The sequence below is a fragment of the Oncorhynchus masou genome, chromosome 15, assembly GCF_036934945.1.
Source record: "Oncorhynchus masou masou isolate Uvic2021 chromosome 15, UVic_Omas_1.1, whole genome shotgun sequence".
Lineage (NCBI taxonomy): Eukaryota > Metazoa > Chordata > Actinopteri > Salmoniformes > Salmonidae > Oncorhynchus > Oncorhynchus masou.
The window spans coordinates 10387819-10404293 of record NC_088226.1 but is presented as its reverse complement, the minus strand read 5'-3'; the positions used below and the strand labels follow the sequence as shown (position 1 = coordinate 10404293).

The 16475-nt window shown below is 42.2% G+C and overlaps 2 protein-coding genes across 2 annotated transcripts; one reads left to right on the top strand and one right to left on the bottom strand.

The window, feature by feature from the left end:
- Positions 1-3390: 3390 nt before the first annotated feature.
- Positions 3391-4294, bottom strand: LOC135555579 (gamma-crystallin M3-like). The gene is made up of 3 exons (XM_064988137.1): positions 4240-4294; positions 3817-4056; positions 3391-3666 (listed from the first exon to the last, which is right to left on the bottom strand). The coding sequence occupies exons 1-3, from the start codon at positions 4264-4266 to the stop codon at positions 3391-3393; spliced, it is 543 nt and encodes a 180-aa protein (XP_064844209.1). The 5' UTR covers positions 4267-4294.
- A 1372-nt stretch (positions 4295-5666) lies between these two features.
- Positions 5667-6563, top strand: LOC135554975 (gamma-crystallin M3-like). Its single transcript, XM_064987356.1, has 3 exons — positions 5667-5721; positions 5898-6137; positions 6288-6563. Exons 1-3 carry the CDS (start codon positions 5695-5697, stop codon positions 6561-6563), a joined length of 543 nt encoding a protein of 180 aa, XP_064843428.1. The 5' UTR covers positions 5667-5694.
- Positions 6564-16475: the final 9912 nt, after the last annotated feature.

Here is a 16475-nt window from a genome sequence, read left to right as displayed (position 1 = left end):
TGCAGTGATCTGTGAGCTGCTCTGACAGCTGGTGAGGGAGGTAAGAGTCTCGAGCTTCAGAGATTTTTGCGGTTCGTTCCAGTCATTGGCAGCAGAGAACTGGAAGGAGAGGCGGCCAAAGGAAGAATTGGCTTTGGGGGTGACCAGTGAAATACACCTGCTGGAGCGCGTGCTACCGGTGGGTGCTACCTTGGTGATCAGTGAGCTGAGATAAGGCCGGGCTTTACCTAGCAGAGACTTGTAGATGACCTGGAGCCAGTAGGTTTGGCGACGAGTATGAAGCGAGGGCCAGCCAACGAGAGCATACCCGTCGCAGTGGTGGGAAGTATATGGGGCTTTGGTGACAAAACTGATGGCACTGTGATAGACTACATCCAATTTCTTGAGTGGAGTGTTGGAGGCTATTTTGTAAATGACATCGCCGAAGTCGAGGATCAGTAGGATGGTCAGTTTTACGAGAGGATGTTTGGCAGCATGAGTGAAGAATGCTTTGTTGCCAAATAGGAAGCCAATCCTATATTTAATTTTGGATTGGAGATGCATACACTTCAGTATATGTAATCCCTGAGGGAAACAAACCTAGCACCACACTATTTCCAACTGAACCACACAGGACCAATAATATGGCTGGAGGGTGATTATCAAACTGAAGTCTCGATATTAGTCTTTTGTTGCTTCATTTACATTTATTTTTTTACTTTGTCTTGATTTGACTGTATTTTTCACTGATTATTGGCTTTACTTGTATATGCAATTACGAGACACTTTCTTATCTTGTTTAGCGAAAATTATCGTGGCACCTTTGTAATTGGAGTTGTATAATGATGTAGAGAGAAAAGCTTTCGTAAATTGTATCAATATGTATTAGCGTTTATTGTACACTGGCTCGATGTTGGCCAATCAATTAGAGTAGTGTTTGTGGAGTAGCACAACATGTATGATTAGCTAAGTTTGTTAGCTCTACAAGTTGACTAATGCTTTAGTGTTAACATCAAAATCCCTCTTTATCATCTAAAGGACATTTATTTCAATGCTTTTTGAAAGTAAATATGTAATGCAAAAACCAAAATGTGCACATAGGTGGGTCCCAGGACCAAGTTTGGGATACCCTGGTATAGGGTAGAAGTTAAATGTTATGCATATCTTTCTGGTAAAAATGGAAACAATTATTGGGAAATAGAAATGTCTGAATGATGATGATGAATGCCCCCTTAACATCAGTTATCAAATGGCAGGTGTCAATTATATTATACTACCGGTCAAAAGTTTTAGAACACCTACTCATTCAAGCGATTTTATTGTTTTCTACTATTTTCAACATTGTAGAATAATAGTGAAGATATCAAAACTATGAAATAACTCATATGGAATCATATAGTAACCAAACAAGTGTTAAACAATCAAAATATATTTTATATTTGAGATTCTTCAAATAGCCACCCTTTGCCTTGATAACAGCTTTGCATGTGTCAGGATTTGGCCAGGGTTGTTCCGGGTTTTTTCACTAGATGCCCCCATTGTGCTTTTTGACCTTATGTTTTTTCCCTTGATCCCCATTATTATTTGCACCTGTGCCTCGTTTCCCCTGATTATATTTAAACCCTTTGTTTCCCTCAGTTCTGTGCTCTGTGTTTGTATGTTAGCACCCAGCCCTAGTGTTCTGTGTGCTCTTGTCGATTCCGGGTGACGCTCTTGTGGAATTCTGTTTTTTGTTTTTGTTCATTTTTTGTGAGTATCTCTTGAGGCTTTTTTTGTGCTTTACCTTCCACCTTTTGGATTTGCCATTTTTGTATTTGAAGGACTTTTTACTTTATTAAATACACCGTCTTAAGTACTGCTGTGTCTGCCTCATCTTCTGGGTTCTGCTGACTATTCGTGGCTCAGTTGGTTAAGTGACTGTTTCTCACTCCGGAGACCCAGGTTCGTAACCGGGTCCTGACAGCATGCTCTTGGCATTCTCTCAACCAGCTTCATGAGGTAGTCACCAGGAATGCATTTCAATTAACAGGTGTACCTTCTTAAAAGTTAAGCCAATCAGTTGTGTTGTGACAAGGTCGGGGTGGTATACAAAAGATATCCCTATTTGGTAAAAGTCCAAGTCCATATAATGGCAAAAACAGCTCAAATAAGCAAAGAGAAACAACAGCCCATCATTACTTTAAGACATGAAGGTCAGTCAATACGGAACATTTCAAGAACTTTGAACGTTTCTTCAAGTGCAGTTGCAAAAACAATCAAGCGCTATGATGAAACTGGCTCTCATGAGGACCGTCACAGGAATGGAAGATCCAGAGTTATCTTTGCTGCAGTTATCTCTTCATTAGAGTTAGCAGCCTCAGGAATTGTAGCCCAAATACATGTTTCACAGAGTTCAAGTAACATACACATCTCAACATCAACTGTTCAGAGGAGATTGTGTGAATCAGGCCTTCATTGCCAAGTTGCTGCAAAGAAACCATGACTAAAGGACACCGATAAGAAGAAGAGACTTGCTTGGGCCATGAAACATGAACAATGGACCTTAGACCAGTGGAAATTTGTCCTTTGGTCTAGAGTCCAAATTGGATATTTTTGGTTCCAACCGCCATATCTTTGTGAGACGCGGTGTGGGTGAATGGATGATCTCCGCATGTGTATTTCCCACCGTAAAGCATGGAGGAGGAGGTGTTATGGTGTGGGGGTGCTTTGCTAATGACACTGTCTGTGATTTATTTAGATTTAAAGGCACACTTAACCAGCATGGCTACCACAGCATTCTGCAGAGATACGCCATCCCATCTGGTTTGGGCTTAGTGGGACTATCATTTGTTTTTCGACAATTCAAAGACACACCTCCAGGCTGTGTAAGGGCTATTTTACCAAGAAGAAGAGTGATGGAGTGCTGCATCAGATGACCTGGCCTCCAATCCCCTGACCTCAACCATATTGAGGTGGTTTGGGATGAGTCGGACCGCAGAGTGAAGGAAAAGCAGCCAACAAGTGCTCAGCATATGTGGGAACTCCTTCAAGACTGTTGGAAAAGCATTCCAGGTGAAGCTGGTTGACAGAATGCCAAGAGTGTGCAAAGCTGTCATCAATGCAAAGGGTGACTATTTGAAGAATCTCAAATATAAAATATATTTTGATTTGTTTAACGCTTTTTAGGTTTCCATATGTATTATTTCATAGTTTTCATGCCTTCACTATTATTCTACAATGTAGAAAATAGTAAAAATAATAAAATCCCTTGAATGAGTAGGTGTTCTAAAGATTTTGACCGGTAGTATATATAATTGGCCTATTTTATATCATACCTACAGATGGAAACACAAAACACTAAATATTGAAATGATGTAGCACACTCAATTGTTACGGATTATCAATCACTTTTATTTGGTCAACATAACATATCTAGCACATATCAGTGATACGCCTCATGCTCATGAACCTCATGCCACTCATGCCCATATCCCTGAAGTTCCTGTACTCTCCGGGCCTCATGTAAGTCATCCTGCCTCTGAAGTGGGGCTGCTCGTACATCAGCCAGTGGCCATCCATCACGTTGCAGGACTGGCAGTCGGACATACGATAACGGTCCATGATGGAGTCACAGTCGTCCATCATCTCATGCATCTGACCTCCGAAGTTATCTCTCTCGTAGATCCTCATTCTGTAGGATCCTCTGTGCTGTTAGGAGGAAATAAGAATATGTTGAATGAATTACTGAGTACATCAGACTGCTGAAAAGCGTCACAGAGCCAATGTGATTTATTATGGACATCACAAAGCTACTTCGAGCGGGTCTGTTAACAGCAGACTAAGTATCATACTGCCTACCATGGGGATCGTGCGGCAGGACCTGATATCAGTCATTCCCATCATACTCTGGAAGTCAGAGTACTCTCCCCTCCTCATGAAGTACTGGTTTCCCATGTAGTTGTTGCGGTCGTAGACCATGAAGCAGCCGCTCTGAACCCTACAGGAGTGGCACCTGCTCAGGTAGGAGGACATGTCAGCGCAGTCGCTGCTGCACTCATAGGAACGACCCTGGAAGTTCCTGTCCTCGTAGAAGACGATCTGATAATAAAAAGGGATCATTTCTATTTCATTTCAACTAAAATATTTTATGAAACAAACATTTTTGAGAAATGTAGGAACTTTAAAGAACTTTTATGTTGTAGTTGGGGGTGCTAGAACACTACAGGTATTTTGCATGACAATCTATGAAAATGAAAGTATATATTTTGGTTTTAAACTTACCCTGCCCATGTTCATGCTGGTGGACATGTTTGCTCACTGTGCTGCTGGTTGCTGCTCCTGAACTGATTCCTTCCTGGTTTAACCCTTTCTTTTATACCTGACCAAACCTAAAGAATTCCCAGCTCCATTGTTCAAACCCCTGACCCAGCAACATGCTATAGAAGCCTGCAGAGGCCACTGAGGTTACGTCCACATTTCCAGTGACTGGATCCCTCAGTGTCTTTAGAAAGACTGTTTCTCAAACAAAGTAACATATAGCCTTTTGAGAGTTTGCAACAGCTAGTAACATCCTTGAAAAGGAATGTTCTCCATACAGTACATGTCACAATGCTTTTCTACGTTTTGTAATCTTATTTGATCAAATATTAATGATACATGGCTCAATGTTATATTGTAAGCTCATTTGATTTAAGACATTTAGCATAAATCACACATATTGAATGAAGAGTGAAAATCTGGGGTTAACCTGTTAGTTTAAACTATGTACTGTTACTCATCTTTTGTTCAGTGTGCTGATTTAACCATTCTTAAACCTCAGTGGACTTGACGTAGACCGACATTCCTAACCAGTGAATACATCATCAAAAGTGAGTCGAACTTAACTAACATTTATGGTTCATAACACGATACTACAGAAATTGTTACAAAGCGTTCAATTGTATTAAAAAAATATTTCAAATACATCAATAATCCATCAATTTGTTAATTTCTCTTGAATTGTATAGAAAAACTAAAAAGAAAAGAGTTAACACCTATTTAACGGAGCCTTTATGAAGGGTTTATAAAAGGGTCTGTAAATAGTTAATGAGGGTTAATAATACTTTATAGACTGTTATAATACTTTATAGACTTTATAGTAAAGTAGTTAAGTTCGACTCACTTTTGATGATGTATTCACTGGTTAGGAATGTCTGTCTACGTCAAGTCCACTGAGGTTTAAGAATGGTTAAATCAGCACACTGAACATAAGATGATTAACAATACATAGTTTAATCTAACAGGTTAACCCCAGATTTTCACTCTTCATTCAATATGTGTGATTTATGCTAAATTTCTTAAATCAAATGAGCTTACAATATAACATTGAGCCATGTATCATTAATATTTGATCAAATAAGATTACAAAACGTAGAAAAGCATTGTGACATGTACTGTATGGAGAACGTTCCTTTTCAAGGATGTTACTAGCTGTGGCAAACTCTCAAAAGGCTATATGTTACTTTGTTTGAGAAACAGACAATTGAGAAACAGTATTTCTAAAGACACTGAGGGATCCAGTCACTGGAAATGTGGACGCAACCTCAGTGGCCTCTGCAGGCTTCTATAGCATGTTGCTGGGTCAGGGGTTTGAACAATGGAGTTGGGAATTCTTTAGGTTTGGTCAGGTATAAAAGAAAGGGTTAAACCAGGTAGGAATCAGTTCAGGAGCAGCAACCAGCAGCACAGTGAGCAAACATGTCCACCAGCATGAACATGGGCAGGGTAAGTTTAAAACCAAAATATATACTTTCATTTTCATAGATTGTCTTGCAAAATACCTGTAGTGTTCTAGCACCCCCAACTACAACATAAAAGTTCTTTAAAGTTCCTACATTTCTCAAAAATGTTTGTTTCATAAAATATTTTAGTTCATAGAAATGATCCCTTTTTATTTTCAGATCGTCTTCTACGAGGACAGGAACTTCCAGGGTCGTTCCTATGAGTGCAGCAGCGACTGCGCTGACATGTCCTCCTACCTGAGCAGGTGCCACTCCTGTAGGGTTCAGAGCGGCTGCTTCATGGTCTACGACCGCAACAACTACATGGGAAACCAGTACTTCATGAGGAGGGGAGAGTACTCTGACTTCCAGAGTATGATGGGAATGACTGATATCAGGTCCTGCCGCACGATCCCCATGGTAGGCAATATGATACTTAGTCTGCTGTTAACAGACCCGCTCGAAGTAGCTTTGTGATGTCCATAATAAATCACATTGGCTCTGTGACGCTTTTCAGCAGTCTGATGTACTCAGTAATTCATTCAACATATTCTTATTTCCTCCTAACAGCACAGAGGATCCTACAGAATGAGGATCTACGAGAGAGATAACTTCGGAGGTCAGATGCATGAGATGATGGACGACTGTGACTCCATCATGGACCGTTATCGTATGTCCGACTGCCAGTCCTGCAACGTGATGGATGGCCACTGGCTGATGTACGAGCAGCCCCACTTCAGAGGCAGGATGATGTACATGAGGCCCGGAGAGTACAGGAACTTCAGGGATATGGGCATGAGTGGCATGAGGTTCATGAGCATGAGGCGTATCACTGATATGTGCTAGATATGTTATGTTGACCAAATAAAAGTAATTGGTAATTCGTAAAACAATTGAGTGTGCTACATCATTTCAATATTTGGTGTTTCCATCTGTAGGTATGATATAATTTAGGCCTATTATATAATAGAACTGACGCCTGCCATTTGATAACTGATGTTAAGGGGGCATTCATCATCATCATTCAGACATTTCTATTTCCCAATAATTGTTTTCATTTTTACCAGAAAGATATGCATAACATTTAACTTCTACCCTATACCAGGGTATCCCAAACTTGGTCCTGGGACCCACCTGGGTGCACATTTTGGTTTTTGCATTACGTATTTACTGTTTAAAAGCATTGAAATGAATGTCCTTTAGATGATAAAGAGGGATTTTGATGTAAACACTAAAGCATTAGTCAACTTGTAGAGCTAACAAACTTAATCATACACGTTGTGCGACTCCACAAACACTACTCTAATTGATTGGCCAACATCGAGCCAGTGTACAATAAACGCTAATACTTATTGATACAATTTATGAAAGCTTTTCTCTCTACATCATTATACAACTCCAATTACAAAGGTGCCACGATAATTTTTGCTAAACAAGGTAAGAAAGTGTCTAGTAATTGCATATAAAAGTAAAGCCAATCATCAGTGAAAAATACAGACAAATCAAGACAAAGTAAAAAAATAAATGTAAATGAAGCAACAAAAGACTAATATCGAGACTTCAGTTTGATAAATCACCCTCCAGCCATATTATTGGTCCTGTGTGGTTCAGTTGGAAATAGTGTGGTGCTAGGTTTGTTTCCCTCAGGGATTACATATACTGAAGTGTATGCACTCACTGTAGTGTCCATCACTTTGGATAAAAGTGTCTGCTAAATGGCATTTTATTATTAATATTAAAATATGTAACATTAGCAATATTGGTGTGATTTCTATGACGCTCATGTTGTAAGTCATAGGACGATAATTGTTCATGGAGAACATCCCCCTCTGTATGTTTTCAACATAATCCTTATGACAGCCTTTGTTTGTGGTTGCACTACTAGTTTCATATTTTAGATTTTCTTTTTATATTTCATGAAGACTTCCAAAAGCTCTCAGTGGCAAATTCATTGTTTTTATGTTCACATACAAAACACACGGACATTAGTGGAAATCACCACCGTGCAACTCATTGTGGATCCAAAGCAGCAATATGTTGATGTTTAATGGCCTTGCCTCATTGGAAAACTGTGTACTTCTTCTCAGTACAAGTAAACAAAAAACCTGAAATAAATTTTGCTCAAAATAGAACTCATTTCAATCCACAAAAACGTTGTATTAGGTAGATAACCTAAAAACGGGCGGATGACCTCGTTGTTAACAGATATAATAGATGGTACTTGATGCAAAGCAGAACATTTCTGCTCTATAAAAAGGCCCCATTAGAGAATATGTAAAAGATGCAAGTAATGGTAGATAGCCCTTCAAGCATGCCTTTCTCCGTCATCACAATGTGTGTGTGGGATATTTAAGAAGGGAGTGGTTAATAGAGAGATGGATTAATAGAGAGGTGTGTGTGTGTGTGTGTGTGTGTGTGTGTGTGTGTGTGTGTGTGTGTGTGTGTGTGTGTGTGTGTGTGTGTGTGTGTGTGTGTGTGTGTGTGTGTGTGTGTGCGTGTGCTTGTGTGCTTGTGTGTGTGCGTGTGCTTGTGTGTGTGTGTGTGTGTGCTTGTGTGTGTGTGTGTGTGTGTGTGTGTGTGTGTGTGTGTGTGTGTGTGTGTGTGTGTGTGTGTGTGTGTGTGATTACTTTGCATAAATAAACCCATACTGATTCATCACATTGTTTGCTGTAGATCAGGGGAAAATGTTATGTTTTCATAATTTCAATATTGTAAAAACTATCTTAATATGGACATTTGGAGACAGAGAATAAAAAGCTGGACTTAGAATTGTCACTCACATTAATTGTGAGTGAATTAACTAACATTATGGTTCATAACACGATACTACAGAAATTGTTACAAAACGTTCAATTGTATTGAAAAATGTTTAAAATATATCAATTTGTTAATTTCTCTTGAGTTACAAAATTAAAAAAAAAACGAGTTAACACTTATTTTAAAGAAACCTTTATGAAGGGTTTATAAAAGGGTCTGTAAATAGTTAATAAGGGTTAATAATACTTTATAGACTGTTATAATACTTTATAGATTTTACAATTTAGTTAATTCACACACAATGGTACTCTCTGCCCCCCTAAAGTCAATATTAAGATAGTTTTTACAATATTGAGGTTATGAAAACATTTTCCTCTGATCTATATACTGGGCTCATTTCGGCAAAGCAATCATACATGCAAGCAAGCACACACACACACACACACACACACACACACACACACACACACACACACACACACACACACACACACACACACACACACACCTCTCTATTAATCCATCTCTCTATTAACCACCCCCTTCTTAACTATTTTTAACATCTCACATTCCCAAGATACTTTGGAGTACCAGGCATGATACATTGTACCGTGGAGTTTGGGTTACCAGCTGGGAAGGTTCTTATGTAAAAACACCCGCCTGGATTGACCCGGTGCTAGGCACCAATCCAGTTAGAGATCCAGTATGTAGATACTGTAGATATTTAGAGGTGTGGTGTGGAGCTAAATTTGGCACCTATTGTTTTGTTATGCCAGGTCAGGTCATCACTCTACTGTGCTGATAGAAGCCTCATGCAGTCCTTCCTCTTCCTCTGAAGAGGCAATTCGTTCACAACTAAATCAATTACCTGCTCGCCGGCCAAAAGCAACATTCTTCCCCAGTAAGGCAATCAATGTTTCTTTTTTGTTTTCTTTCTTTCGTTTTATTTTTATTTTTCATCTCTCTACACAATCAAAAATTGCTCCATCCATGATTTTCCCTCTCAAACAGAACTCCATGTTCAAATGTGGAGCTTGATGTCCAGATAGGCTTCGAGCCTTTTCATGTACCTAGAACCCCCCCCCCCCGGCAATCCTGTTCTTTCTCTGACATTTGACATTAATTATACAGTCCTTAAAGGGATACTTTGGGATTTTAGCAGAGTCTACAACTTCCCCAGAGTCTGAGGAACTTGTGGGTACCATTTTTATGTCTCTGTGTCCAGTATGAAGGATGTTTTAGGTAGACACCTGAGACACCTGAAACCCCACCTCTTCAAGGAATACCTAGGATAGGATAAGTAATCCTTCTCACCCCCCCCCTTAAATGATTTAGATGCACTATTGCAAAGTGGCTGTTCCACTGGATGTCAGAAGGTGAATTCACCAATTTGTAAGTCGCTCTGGATAAGAGCGTCTGCTAAATGACTTAAATGTAAATGTAAATGTACCTGACTGACTCACATATGGTTGGTTGAATTTGGTGGAGAGGCTTTCGGCACCTGTTCCTCTTCTCGCCAGTGGAGGCCAGCAAAGGGTCACCACTTCTCTCCTCCTGTTCTGATACAGTGATGACAATTTTCCTCTTACCCTCCTACCACTGACTGTAGTCAAAACTTAAACAAGACTTCAATGGTAAATATACTGTACCACCAAACAATCAGTGGTTTGAACCTGTCTAATAGATGCATATACACAGACACTACTGTATGTGTAGAGGGAAAACACCAAGCATTCAGAAAGTACAGCCCTGTAGATTTTTCCCTATTCTCAGTGTTGATCCAAAAATAAACCCAAATGCTGTCCTGACATTTGCACAATAATTTTTATCAGTGCCAATGGAGACTGGGTGGTACCTAGAAAGGGTGTTACAATTACCACAACCTCACTTGTGTGTTGACCCTCACTTGTGTGTGTTGGCATCTCGCCCTTCAATGAGATAGACACCCACATCCTGCCCCCCTCCAGGACCCTCTTCCACTGAAGCTAATGGTCCCCGTTGTCTGTACCGTCAACCTCCACATGCTGGTCACCATGGCAACAGGTTATTGGCATGCGATAGCCCACTGTCACAGGGGAATTCCTCCATTTAACGGTTCACTTGCCAGACTCACATCAACACCACAGGGGGGGGGGGGGGGGGCCTTAGCCCCAGTCCCTAGCAACTGGTTGCTATGCTACCCCGTTTCCATGCAGAGAGTGCCATGTTTTTTTAACAGTTGGTGATGATCACCTCTCCCACACACAGAATCACACACACACTGACCACACACACCGTCACTATTGCATACCATTCAGAGAGAAGACACCTTGTCCCTCTTTAATCTTGTGTCACAGTAGCAAGACAGCAACTAAAGTTCCACTGATCAAGTTGAGAAGACACAATGTGACTGTGAGAGACTTATGGACCAGCGTGCAGTATGATCTGACCTGACACTCTTCAAATGAAACCATTTTTGCATGCCTTATTGGATGATTTGGGGAGAAAGCTAGCCTCCTCTCCATTCACACTGTGAAATGACACAATGTTGTCATGATGAAAACCGTAGTAAATAAATAAATCATATAGTCAATAACTGCATTCACAATGACCTTCACAACAGCAAAGTCATATGCATACACAGGCTACATAGTGCATACCATACCAATGAAGATGAATTGAAGGACAAGATTTTTTTTAAATTAAAAGGCAGTTATACCCATTTCAATCACAACTTTTGATGTGACACTGATGGCTGGCCCAAATTCTTCCAAAACAGATATACCAGAGTGGGATAAAATGATTAGCAGGATCAATTGGCATGTTCTCCGTCTTTGATGGTGCTTAGCTGGCATGGACCAATAGGAAGGATGTTGCCTGGAGCTCAAAATAAGCCTTCTATCTCCAGAACCCACAAGGGGGGGCTCCACCAATGTCATCTCATCCACCCCGGAGGTTGGTTCTTCCAAGGAAGAAAGAGAATGTCAACAGGATAAGCAACACCCAAAACTCCCCAAAATATTCAACCTTTCTTCTGCTATCTTGTGGCTAATGCTACAACATGTTGTATAACCCACTCAGTTCAACGTGAAGGGTAATGTTGTCATGAAGACTTAACCTGATTGAATTGAACTGATTGCATTTTCCTGATTAAGGGCACACAGCCTCAATACAGTGAGCAAAGGTAATCATAAGCATTTACTAACTAGCTCCTAGATGCTAGGAGACCCCTTGTTCCTCTACTCGTCTGATAGACATGCCTTAAATCCCCGAACTAGATATTGGCATAAGATCAATAGTTTATGGGAATGTTTATGTCATTGTTTTAAGATTTATCTTCATAGCCCTCAAATCTGACATAGAAACATGACAGATGATGTTAGACACATGACAAATCATTGACAAATAATGAATCCAACTGTGCTTGAGTGAGCCTTAAGGTTTGTTGATATTTTGAGCCTGTTACTAAGGCTACCGTACTGTTTAATCATGGACTCAGGAGAGGTTCAACAGGGGACAGGAAGTAAACAGCAGCAACCTGCTTTGCCATGTTGCTTTGTTGAATCCATCCAGGGAGGGCTGGCAGGGTTTCCTCTCCAGGGGCCAGGGCAAAATAAATGAACTGGGCGGGCTAGATTAATAGATAGTCAGACACCCAGGGAGATCTGACTCGGAGGGGATGAAACGTGCAGCCTTGCGGAAAGGAAATCCAATTTAGATTATTGCAGCAGTCCCCGATACCCACCTGTGGGACCTAATGGCGCTAAAAATGGAAATGCTGAAAAAAAATAATAGACCTTAATAACTTGTGTGTAATGGGACTGGGGGTCTGGAACATGTGTAATCTATCCTGTGATCAAAGGAACCAACAAACGTAAACAACTTAATCATTTTGTGTGTTGCAGATGTGTCTCAGAGGAATGAAGAGGCCTACTGTGTGTGTGTGTGTGTTGTGTTGTGTGTATTTGTGAGGAGACTTACACGTAATTCAATTTGGCCTCAGGTTGTATTGATGTGGGAGGATGGGTCGAAGATTCCTTAAACAGCCCATTCAATTTTTTATCAGAGTTTGCCTTTTCATCTCAGGCAGGTGGGAAGTGACATTTTGTTAGGGCTCCCTTAACTAGATATATGGGGCTCGTGACCTTCTCAGGTATTACTTTTATTAAGAGAAACAACTTAAACCAGTAAGTCAATGTCAACCGACTGACGTTGATGGAACGTCTGCCTACTGCCTGCTGGCAGCCATTGTCTGTTGAGCGGAGTTGGACTCCGGGAAATTCCAGTATCAATTTCAAATCAAGATAGGTTGAATTGTGGACCTTATACAGTAAAATGAAGAACAATCTATTGAAATCTACAGGGAAATACACAATGTTTAACATATCCAACAAATAATATTTAAGTAAGCACGGTTCATTCCCTGTTCTCTCTATTTAAGTCACTACCATGTTATGGGTGTTTTCATTTTTTATTGTAATTATCTGCCTGCCTGGCTCCATTGTCATATTAATGTGTTCTTCTTTTCTATAACCTCTCTCTGTACTTGGCTATACTCCAGGTTATAGAGCAGAGCTGCAAATGATGCATTGACATCGTAATAAATAGAATTTGACACATTCAATACAATGTTTTGGGTGTATAGAAATGTTAAGATATATTAGTGTAAGCAGCTAACAAACAGCACAGCTTGGTTATCATAAACACAAATTGAAGGTGCTAAGAGCTGGTTTGGGACTTTCACAAAGAGGAACTGGTCATCAGTCTTAAGCAAGAAATGGTTTGGAAACACTGTGGTAAAGCATTAAAATCCCATCCATTCTCTCAGGCCAGTTCAAAGACTCAGCCAACAAACCCAACTTATCAATCACCGCTGTTTTATTCAATTAAGCATTGGCACTGAACAACTGGGAATCTAATCTATTTTGCGTTAGGCTTTTTCCTTACTTTGTCCATTACGTTGGCCTGGCACTGTCTTTTGACTCAACACATTGCATTTCAAAAGGAATGTGTCTTTCTTTGTCAGTCTGTGTATGCATGTAAATCACAGATGGAAGGATGTGTGTGGATACTTTGACCAGACATGTTGTCACATGATTCACTTGATTTACATAAAGAGTAAGTATGTAGGCCACGTTATTGTTGACGGTTAATTTGTGTGCTGAAGAACTGGTTCAGTGGGTTTGCAAAAATGGCTTCAGTAAGCTTTAGTGTCTATTTTTTGGGACAGCATGCCATGTGTGTGGTCCTTGGAGGACTTACAAAAATAGAATAAATGCAATCTAGAACATAACTATCTTTTGTTTGAGTCCACTGAGAGGGAATAGGCCATTGTTAGGTAATTAATGTCCAACCCCAGATATATTTCGTACACTGTGTACCCATGAACGATTGGCATCTCTCAAACATAGTCCAGAGACCAAGGGAAATGGCATTCCTATCTCTGGTTTGTGATGAGGGAATCATACATTTGCATTATGATGAGAAGATAGCACAGAAATGCATCCCAGCCTCGTCTGCATGTCTCTCTTCACCTTACCTGCAGGTGCAGGCCTTCCGAAACCGTTGTTGTTTGATCAACCCCTAGGACTGATCCAGATGTTTACATTCTTTCCAAAATTAAAATCTTTTGATTTATGTCTTTTAGAGCTGTAGGCTACACTTGGCAGCAGGGCAAGGATAATTTCTCTACCCTCTGTCAGAAGGTGAGTGTAGCTGGTGCATGAAGTCAGGCGTAGGAGAGCAAAATGAGTGAGCAATGTACTTTACTCAAACAATAAAGGCACAAGGTAAACAAATACACTTAAATATTACGCACGGGAAGGTGACGCATGGGCCCAATAGATCAAACGGTCGCGGACAGCAGACGGAAAGTACAGACGCCCAGTTGGACATTGGGGGGGAGTGGGCTCTGTACGTACCGCCCGCTCGATGTCCGCGTCCAGCTCCCACACTACCGGTGCCACCAGGCAAGAGGCCGGGAGTATGGGAGTGGGATCCATGGGCCGCTCCTCTGTGTCATACATCCGGGACAGTGCGTCTGCCTTCACGTTCTGGGAACCTGGTCTGTAGGATAGGATGAAAACAAAACGGGTAAAAAATATGGCCCAACTTGCCTGGCGAGGATCCAGTCTCCTTGCCGCCCGGATGTACTCCAGATTGCGGTGGTCAGTCCAGATGAGAAAAGGGTGTTTAGCCCCCTCAAGCCAATGTCTCCACGCCTTCAAAGCCTTGACGACAGACAACAACTCCCGGTCCCCCACGTCATAGTTTCGCTCCGCCGGGCTGAGGTTCTTCGAAAAGAAGGCACAGGGACAGAGCTTTGGAGGCTTGCCTGAGCGCTGAGAGAGCATGGCTCCTATCCCAGCCTCGGACGAGTCCACCTCCACTATGAACGCCAAAGAGGGATCCGGATGAGCCAGCACGGGAGCCGAGGTAAACAGAGGCCTCAGCTGACCAAAAGACCTGTCCGCTTCAGCTGACCACTCCAAACGGACTGGTCCTCCCTTCAGCAGTGAAGTAATGGGAGCCGCTACCTGACCAAAGCCCTGGATAAACCTCCGGTAGTAGTTTGCAAACCCTGGAAACTGCTGCACTTTATTTACCATGGTGGGAGTTGGCCAATTACGCATGGCTGTAATGCGGTTATTCTCCATCTCCACCCCTGAAGTGGAAATGCGGTACCCTAGGAAGGAGACGGACTGTTGAGAAAACAGGCATTTCTCAGCCTTGACGTACAGGCCATGCTCCAACAGTCGACCAAGCACGCTGCGCACCAGGGACACATGCTCGGCGCATGTAGCGGAGTATATCAGAATGTCGTCGATATACACCACTACACCCTGCCCGTGCAGGTACCGGATAATCTCGTCTACACAGGCCTGGAAGACTGATGGAGCATTTATCAACCCGTACGGCATGATGAGGTACTCATAGTGCCCTGAGGTGGTACTAAATGCGGTCTTCCACTCGTCCCCCTCCCGGATATGAGATCCTGAGATCCAAATTTGTGAAGAAGCGCGCTACATGCATTGACTCAATCGCACTGGCTATGAGAGGTAGGGGGTAACTGTACCTCACCGTGATCTGGTTGATGCCTCAATAGTCAATACACGGGTGCAGACCTCCATCCTTCTTCTTCACAAAAAAGAAACTCGAGGAGGCAGGTGAAGTGGAGGGCCGAATGTACCCCTGCTCCAGGGATTTGGAGACATATGTTTCCATAGCCGCCATCTCCTCTTGTGACAGGGGATACACGTGGCTCCTGGGAAGTGCTGCGTCAACCAGGAGATTTATCGCACAATCCCCCTGTCGATGGGGTGGTAATTGAGTCGAGAGCCAATTCGGCATTTTCAGAGGGGATACGCACGGTGGAAACCTGGTCTGGACTTTCCACCGTAGTCGCACCGACGGAAACCCCTAAACACCTCCCGAGCACTCTCGTGACCACCCCACGAGGGCACACTGTAGCCACAAAATAGTGGGGTCATGGCAGGCCAACCAGGGTATACCCAGCACCACGGGTATAAATAGCCCCGACCCCAATGGTCGACTATCTAGGACGTGAACTGGGAAGGGCATATCCACTGGAACAATAGGGATCCCTAAACTATGGGCAAATGATCTGTCAATAAAGTTCCCAGCTGCGCTTGAATCTACAAGCGCCTTATGCTGGGAATGCGGGGAAAACTCAGGAAAATGAATATACACAAGCATGTGTTTGAGGGCTCTGGGTGAGCCTGGTGCTGACTCACCTGGGGTGACACAAGAGTGCCCTGCCTCCTGCCTCGATTCCCAGAGGAACCTCTCCAGCACCGACCGGCAGTGTGCCCTCTGCGGCCACAGATGGTGCATGGACCGGCCCCTCCTCCGATTGCCCTACGTGCAGCACCTCCCAGCTCCATGGGCGTAGGAGCTGTGGTGCTGGGGGATGGAATGTTAGTGGTTGCTGTTTAACAGTCTGATGGCCTTGAGATAGAAGCTGTTTTTCAGTCTCTCGGTCCCAGCTTTGATGCATCTGTA